The following is an 8,737-nucleotide window of genomic DNA, read 5'->3' on the forward strand; positions in this document are numbered from 1 at the left end:
TATGTTTTGGGTCATTGTCCATCTGTATTATGAAACGCCTCTCAATCCATTTGACTGCTTTTAGCTTTGAGCAGACAGTAAGTCTCTGAACACCTCAGAATTCATTCAGCTGTTTCTGTCCTGTGTCGAATCACCAGTAAACACTAGTGTCCCAGTGCCGCTGGCAGCCATGCACACCCAAGCCATCACACTGTGTGTCTGCCATGTTTTACAGATGATGTGGTATCCTTTGGATCACGAGCTGTTCCACACTTTCTTCATACTTTTTTCTTACCATCACTCTGGTAGAGGTTGATCTTGGTTTCATTTGTACAGAGAATGTTTCTCCAGAACTTTTTTTTAGATGTTTTTTTTTTTTTAAGCGAAGTCCCATCTAGCCTTTCTATTCTTGAGGTTTATGGGTGGCTTGCACCTTACAGTGAACCTTCTGTATTTACTTTCATGTAGTCTTCTCTTCATGGTAGACTTGGATATTGATATGCCTACCACCTGGAGAGTATTATTCACTTGGTTGGCTGCTGTGAAGGGGTTTCTCTTTACCATGGAAATGATTCTGCGATCATCCGCCACTGTTGTCTTATGTGGATGAAAAGTCAGAGTTGTTCTCTCTGAATGGAGTTTTAAATCACAGAGTTTCTGAAGAAGATTCAGTTCTAATGCAGCGTTGATTGTCTCCTATCTGAGGTAAGAGCCCTGTTAATGGACTGTTGTCAGGTTCCAGACTAACGAGCGTCTCTGCCTCTATCCGTCTCCCTGCACAGAGCACTGCAGCAGTGCTATTCTGGAGAGTCGAGTAGGCTAAAGTGAAGGTCGTTAGAAGGCCGCCTGTGGTCCCTCTGCTGTCTGCCAGCCGTGTATGGGTGTATCCATCTGTCTGTGCGTGTGTTTGTGCATGCACATGCACCCTTTTCTTTGGGTTTGTGTGTGCGTGAAGTGCATGCACGGATGTGTGATGCACAGCAGATGGCGGCTGCAGCAGCGAGAGACTCACCTTGACTGTCCCAAAGACTTCATTTTGTCTCTCTGCAGAGTGTTTATCTGAATGCAGATAGCCCTGACACGCACATGCCGGTATATGTGACAGATTCCACCTGTTTCTGCTTTTCGGTGTCTCCAACTCTGCTTATGTGTGACTGCTTTGTGAATGTCACCCTAACTTAGTGTGACAGCACTGCAGAGGTGGAGTGAGCGCACTGCTGCTGCTTTCGCCACAAGATGGCATAAGAGGACAGCAGTCTTGCTGCCAAGTGCTGTTTGGAAAGAGTGAGCGTAATATGTTGCAGGTGTGTGACTTGCAGCCCGATCACAGTGTGTGTTTTAGTGTGTTTGTGTGTCCAAGGAAGGAATCGGTCTCAAGTTTCAGCGGATTCATAGTCAAAATCTTACAAAACAAAGCAGCTTCATTTTGTCTCATTTTGTAAACCTGAACTCGTACTTTAGTTTCAGATTTTCTCCTGATGAACTAAACAGTGAAGGCAAATGTTTGCTAAGTGCTGATCTTATCGCACTCTTGCTGGCCTGAAGCTGTGGAATCCAGGAGTGAGACGGCCAGGCAAATATCCCTGAAGGCTTGTCCATACTTTGATAAAAGTTGGAATTTCGCTCCCCTCCTCCCTCTCCTCCTACTCCTCCTCTTCCTCCTTCCCTCACATCACCCTTTTCAGATGCTCTGTACCATTAGACAGTGGCTCATTGTGTCGAGCTGCCCAGTGGACTGAGAGGGGGTTCAATTATCCGTGGACACCGTTAAAGCAGAGGTTGACACTGGGAATTCTCTCAGGCCCTCTCGGCATTGTGCTGGCTCTCGATGGGACAATGCTAACAGGTGGCAGAGCCTAAGCTACAGTGCTGGCGTAATCTCATAATTATGAACACTCCTGCAGGCCCAGATGAAGCGTATGCTGTAAACAGATGTAGACAAAAGGCCACCTTTTCTTTGCCCGAGGCAGCAGAGCACACACACCCAGCAGTTTAAACCTGACACTTCACACTTTTGGTGTTCTGTGTAGGTGTCTGAAAAAAAAGCTTACATCACAAACAAGGTAAACTACAATTTGAACAACACTCAAAGGATGGACATGCCAAGTGCGTGTAATTGGAGATGCGTGTAGACGGAGAGAGGAATGAATGCAGGAGGGTGATTTTTTTTTTTTTAGGGAAAAGACAAGCCAAGTCTCATGCCATGCTTTGAATCCAAGGTCAGTAGGGGACAGTGAGAGTTTACACAGTGGAACAGGGAGGGAGAAAGAGAGAGGGAGGAGTGAAAAGAGGGAAGAGAAACAACAGCAAACAGACTCAGAGGGGAAAAGATAGAGTCCGAGAGGCATTGCAGGACAAACAGCTCTTTTACTTTGGGGGGGAGAGAGGAGGCTTGCTGAGAGGATCAAATGACAGCAAACACAGGGGGAGAGTGAGAAAGTGGACGGAAAGAAAGGAGGCACCCATGAAGTCTCAGTCAGCCTCGAAACCCGGGAGAGGAGCGTAATAGCCTGCTGGCCTCCTGGGAGAGAGTGCAGGTGTTCTCCTACATTAGGCCTGCCAAGTGCACGGCGATGCGTTCAGGGTACGAGGCGAGGGGGAGAAGAAGGTTCAGTCGGGCGAGCGGTCAGAGGAGAGGCGCCGGCCATGTGACGCCAACGAGGACGCCGGCCGTCTTCTGTTGTCAGGGCTCGTCTGCAGCCGGGGAGGAGAGGTACTTAGAAAATAGGCGGTCTTGCCACAGGTAGGTCAACACCCAGGAACCTGTCTCACCTGTCTGTCGTGTATATGTGAACATTTGAATATCATGTTTGTGGAACAGACGTGCAGATATGCAGATAACAGTAATTCTGCCCATGTAGCTCTCGTGAACATCGAGACGTTTGCCCAACTTTTTCCTTCGCTTTGGACTTTTAATTTCAAGTTAGTGATGACGGCTGATCGCGGGATGGTTCAGAACTTTATGTCATTGTAAATTTCTGGCATGGAGGGCTATAAAGTTCCAGACATCCATTACCATCAGGCTTTGAACAGTCACGACTCCCAGATGTTATATCAGCACAGTGACAGTGGAAACAAAAAACTCAGTTTTAACAGGAAGAAAGCTGAAGGCCCAGGGAGAGGCTTACTTATATGTGCCATAAAAAGTATTAGAACACTGCATCTTGTTTTAAAAACATCTATTCAGCCGTTAGTGAACTTCATTCTTATTTAATTGTTTAAATAAATCTAAACTAAATGTTAATTAACGTTCAGTTAAAAAATACATATTTCTTTCCACTTTTGCTTCAGTTGCTCAATTGTTGGGTTCACATTTGCACTTTTTATCAGATGTTTATGGGTGTAGACATTCCTGAGGTTAAAACCTCGGTTGATGTTTTTGGTATTGATGAAAATATGTTGGTGCCTTGTGAAGAGACTGTTATATGAAAATGTGGTGTGGACTAAGGTATTATAGTTAACTAAATCTAGCTGTGAAAAAAAAACATTGTAGTTAACACAAATACAAAATAGACTTTTTAAAAATTAAAAATAGCTGCAATCAAATAAAGAAATATCCTTATTTTTTTGGTATTTGTATGTTTGGTAAATTAGCTTTAAATGAGCTTTTAAAAAATCGGTTTAGATTGTAATATCCATTTCTTGTAGGGATTTTGAGTTGTTGGGTTTACGTTTGGATTTTTATTTAAACTTTCCCATAAATTACTCGATGTTTTGTGGATACATGCACTTCAGACATCGTGGAGTCTGAAGTCTTGTGAGAGAGGACTTCACTCTTCCTCAGCTCTAGCACCACCAGCAGGTCATCACTTCTTTTACTATTTCAGCATCTTCTGGGACATTCATGGTCCCGGGTCATGAATGCCCACGATTCCTGTTGATCCCCTGACCTTGTATCTAAAGCTAGCAGCAGGCTGACATGTTTTGGCTTTTAGTGGATTGTCTTAACAGCTGTTGAACTCATATTATTTAAGAGACCCCCCGACTTTTCCTCTAGCAGCCTGTACCAGCAGGCCACATCAGAGTATCTGTTTGAAGCATTGGTGCACAAATTTCTGCAGTTAACAGATGGAAAATTAAACAGTAAAAAAATCAGTTTTGCTGGGAGATGGTGGCCTAGTTTCTTTTTTTTCCATTAGATTCACTCTGTATTTTATCCAACACAGTGTCACAAATCTATTGATCATTCTTGTGATTTTTATGACCCCGTCCCTGTCTGCCCTCATATGCACTGATTCTTGTCCACATTTAGAGGTCGGAGCAGAGCACATCAGAGATCCAAGTTTGAGTTATGACCACAGACGGGGTTACTTTTCAGCCACTACTTCACATTTTTCTACGGCGATGGGCTGATTCTGTTCATTTTCTCAACATCTATTGACTCCATTGCTGTAGAATTTACAAAACAACAAGAGATCTGGTGGACTGGTCATCACTGACCGCTCAAAGAAAACACAAATGGTATATTTTCCTCTATAAACCCATTTATTCTCTTTCCAGTACCAACAGTTACCAGCTACGCTCCTCTGAGCGGTTGCACTTCGAACATGAAATAATTTAAATATTTTATGTTGTATTTGTAGCATTTTTTAGACGTTTCAGCTTTTATGGCTCCTATCTTGGTTAGGTCTTCAATGTAAAAGAGATCTCAGTTGGACTTCCTGTTAAAATAGAGGTAATGATAAATAATAATAAAAGACACACTTTATTCCAGATTTGGGAAATTCTTTCTATTTTAAAAGTAATGAAATAATAAGGCATTCACTCCTCCCCCTTGTAGTCATCCTTCCACTTTCATCTTGGATCACAATCTAGTAAAAATGCACACTTCTCCATTATCTTGTTTTTTTTAAAAACTCAAAATAAAAATATTTTCAAAATAAAGGCGCCCATCTGCCAAACTGCACTGTGTTTACTGCAAATTAGCATGCTAACACAAGGACCTCAGACTCAGTCTCAGTAAACATTTTACCAGCTGATCCTCTGTGTGCTTTGTGAAACCACAGTTGACCTTTGAACCCTTGTGGCTTTCTGTTTTTAATCCCTGTTTGCTCTGGTGTGATTTGCCTGACTCATGTACAGTATGAGAATGTGTGAATGAACGAAGCGAAGCCTGTGGGTTTTCTTGGCTCGCTCCTCATGCCGAGAGATCCAAGTGAGAGCTCGCCTTATTCAGGAAGTGTTTTCGTTCTTTCTTTCTTTCTTTTTGGATTACATCTCTGGGCTGCTGGACTGTCTTTGTTTTCTCTGGCGTGACCAGAATGGCCACGAAGCTCTAGATGGCACAGACAAAAAACAAAAAAGCCAAAGTCATGTTGAGTTTTCGGCAAGTGAACTCAGAGACCTCATTCATCTTTAAGCAGAGGATGGAAAAGTAGTTCTCTTTTAGCTCAGTGTGACATAACATGCTTAAATTATTATCACAGGAATAATTCAGATGTAATAAGTTTCACACTTCTGAACTGGCTAATGCTTTGAAGGGGCTTAATTAGGATGTGATAACAAAAGTGGGAAAGCTGGCAAAAGAGGAGATTCTGAATGCAGTTAATAAACTACATAATCTACGGCATGCTGTGTTTGAATATAAAATTAAAGATCTGCATATGTTCTGATGTATGTGATGCTCAGCTTGTTTATTCGGTTGTTTTCAGCACATTCAGGATTCATCACGTGTCTTTACTCTTATTTTATTTCACATTTTTACATTTTTTTAGCTGCTTTTCCCCGATCAGGCTCGCTGTTTTCATCTCTCTTTTATCTGGTCTCGTTTTCTTTACTTACACAGGAAACATTAATATCATTAAATTATTGATAAACTGGATTTATGGGGTTTATTATATCAGCGTCATTCTTTGTTCCCCCTTTTATCCTTTTTTGCACTGTCCCTTTGAATTATTCACCATTTCTGTTAACCATAATGTTCTTTATTTCCTTCTCAGCACCTGATTTTAATAACTCTGTAACACTTTGTCTTACACCACCACCTTCCCATCTTACCCCTCAGCAGGGAGAAGGCCCGTCTAGCGACCGACTCCGAGCTGGACCAGGACCTCAGCGACAGGCTGGGCCTGGGCAGCAGTGACACCCTGACCAACGGCAGCCATCGTGCCGATGTGGCAGCGGCCAAACGCCTGGCCAAACGCCTCTTCAACTTGGACGGCTTCAGGAAGTCGGATGTAGCGCGTCACCTCAGCAAGAAGTAAGCTGCTGCATTCAGCCACAAGGCTCTATCAGCCTTCACCTGCAGCACTTTGGATCAACTAAAAGGCTTCTTATGGAGCTCTTAGTACAAACTAATAATAATGATGATGATGTTTAATTACAGTAGTCCAGCCAAGAAGTAATAAGTGCATAAACTAGTTTTTCAGCATCATCCTAAGACAGGATGTGTCTAATTTTAGTGATCCTGAGATGGAAGAAGGCATACATACCCTGGTCAAACATGATTGGAGGCCAAGGTTGGGCTGCAAGGCAATCAAACTAATCCATTGTAGTTTAATTAAGATAGTTCAATGCAATGCACCAAGCATTTATGCTATATTCATATGCATCATGAATTATTAATAATAATTCAACAAAATCAACCTCTACAGTATTACTACTGCCACTAAAAAATCAAAAATAACAATAAGAGGTTACTACGTGTCATCATACTGTAAGATGAATGTAAAAATCTCCTTCCTGCAGCATCTTATTTTTATTTAATGAAAGCCATTAAACTGTGACCCATGTAAATTCAGTTTCCTGCACATTTATTACTCTGCTCCCCTTTAAAAAGCGCCGTGTTACAGCAGATCTGCATTCCTCCGCTGCTCGATCAGCCCGTCAGTCTGTCAGCTGCTTTGCTCGTGCTGATGAGAAAGAATTTGGGATTAAAGGGTTTTCTCGTCTTCTGACAGCTGCACCCTGGGAATCTCCTCCCTTTTTCTTCTCTGTGTTTCTGGCCTCCGGTCTGCATCTCAATCTGACTGTGCCAGTGCACGCCGACTGACTGACAGCCCAAACTGAGCCCATTCACCGAGCTGAGAAAGCTGCCATCCGAGTGTTTGACTGACACTCTGAGTTTTAATGATCGCTGTAGTTTCTTTGCTTCTTCCCGCGGTTATTTTCTCTCCTAATAAACCTGCGTATAATTCTACTGTGTCTCTGTTTGCTTATTTGCAGCAATGACTTCAGTCGCATGGTTGCAGAAGAGTATTTGAGTTTCTTCAATTTCACAGGCCTCACTCTGGACCAGGCGCTGCGGTAAGAAATCACAGTTAAACCAGTTTTTACTTTGACAGAGACGCCTGATGTTAGATAACTGAAAAATGGCCAAGAGTTCCCCTAAAATCAACAAAGCATTTGATTATTGGTGTAAACCTCTTCTCTCTCTGTGATGCTGATCCCAGTTAGAGAGAAAAACGCACATTTGATGTCTTTGTTTTCTTTTGTGGTTGCCCTCCTCTGGTAAACACTGCTCTCTAGAGGCCAGCTGTGAAATTGCAGTGAAAGACTATCGACAGCATAAACATGCATGCTGTTAAAGAGGTTTATGTTTGTTATCTTTATTTATTAGATTTATTCATTCTGGGCATAAACTGAAAAACAACCAATACTGTGAGTTTTTTTGTTGTTTTTTTTCTTTATGGACTTTGCTCAAGAAAAAGTAATAATCTACAGGATTTAAAATCAGTGTAACATTTTTACTTCCATTCAAGAAAAAAGTCAAACAGATTACTCTCTGTACAAACTCCTTGTACATTACATATACAAAAGCTGGGACTTTAACTCTTTAACATTTAAGCTTCTAATCTTTCAACACCCCTGTTTTAAGGAAGTTCAATGTTTTACATAGTGTTGCTTTAATTAATCTGCATAATAATAATTGGCATAAGAAATGTGGCAAACTGAGAAGTCTTAACAACAGAGCAGGCACACAGAGATTGAGCCTGTTGTTCTACTCCAAACAGATAGGGGGAGCTCTTTATTGAACTTAAGCTATACTACACTGTGCTTCAGAGGGTCGCCTGAGCTCACTCATGGTACTACATTCTTTCCATCAACAATAACTGTCGCTGAATTTATTCTGCAGCATCAACAAGAACAGTTAGAGTCATGTAACCATAAACAATAAACATCTTAAACAGCCACACATATCCCCAAGGCATGATGGGAGATAACTATGACTCATTCATTTAACCTATCTGGATTGCCTGAACAAACAAAAGCATATAAAATATGTCAGACCTGCAATAAAACATAATTTCCAGGCTCAGGGACTAATATCTTAATTGAAACATTAAAAGCAAGAACATCCTGGTGTTAAATCTCTTGGAAGTATTATGAACATATGAAAGTATGTATGGTATTTTTTTAAACTTAAAAAAGACATTAGAATTATTTTAAGTCAGTTTTTAAATTGTCACATGACTTTGTACTTTGTATTTAAGTAAATGTAAGAGGATTTTACACTAAGATTTCAAAAATGTAATTAAAGAACATTTTTCTGTTTCTTGAGTGAGAGTGTGGCGTCATTGTATGTTTGGCTTTCAGGAGACAAACACAAAGACAGGCTGCGTAAGAAAAAGCCTTTGATTATAGATTATCCAAAGTTCACTGAAGAGTCTGCAGGCAAAACTTGAACCAAATCCAACAGACACGATACCAGCACAGGTTAACAGACATTACAACTAAATGAAGACAACTCTATGATACACACACACACACACACACACACACACACACACACACACACACACACACACACACACACACA

At 41.4% G+C, this 8,737-nt stretch overlaps 1 protein-coding gene across 4 annotated transcripts in view; it reads left to right on the top strand.

Moving 5' to 3' along the window:
* Positions 1–8,737, top strand: part of LOC102194592 (PH and SEC7 domain-containing protein 1-like) — a 96,586-nt gene that overhangs the window by 37,297 nt on the left and 50,552 nt on the right. For 3 of the 4 annotated variants that reach the window (XM_005725756.2, XM_013909010.1, XM_013909009.1), the window contains exons 6-7: positions 5,984–6,178; positions 7,144–7,224. In XM_005725756.2, the coding sequence (XP_005725813.2) occupies positions 5,984–6,178; positions 7,144–7,224 (276 nt within the window). Of the gene's footprint in view, positions 1–2,322; positions 2,723–5,983; positions 6,179–7,143; positions 7,225–8,737 lie in introns of those variants that run through there. The other variant, XM_005725757.2, reaches the window with a different exon arrangement.

The sequence above is a fragment of the Pundamilia nyererei genome, unplaced genomic scaffold (genome assembly GCF_000239375.1).
Source record: "Pundamilia nyererei isolate P.nyererei 1_Seehausen unplaced genomic scaffold, PunNye1.0 scaffold00017, whole genome shotgun sequence".
Lineage (NCBI taxonomy): Eukaryota > Metazoa > Chordata > Actinopteri > Cichliformes > Cichlidae > Pundamilia > Pundamilia nyererei.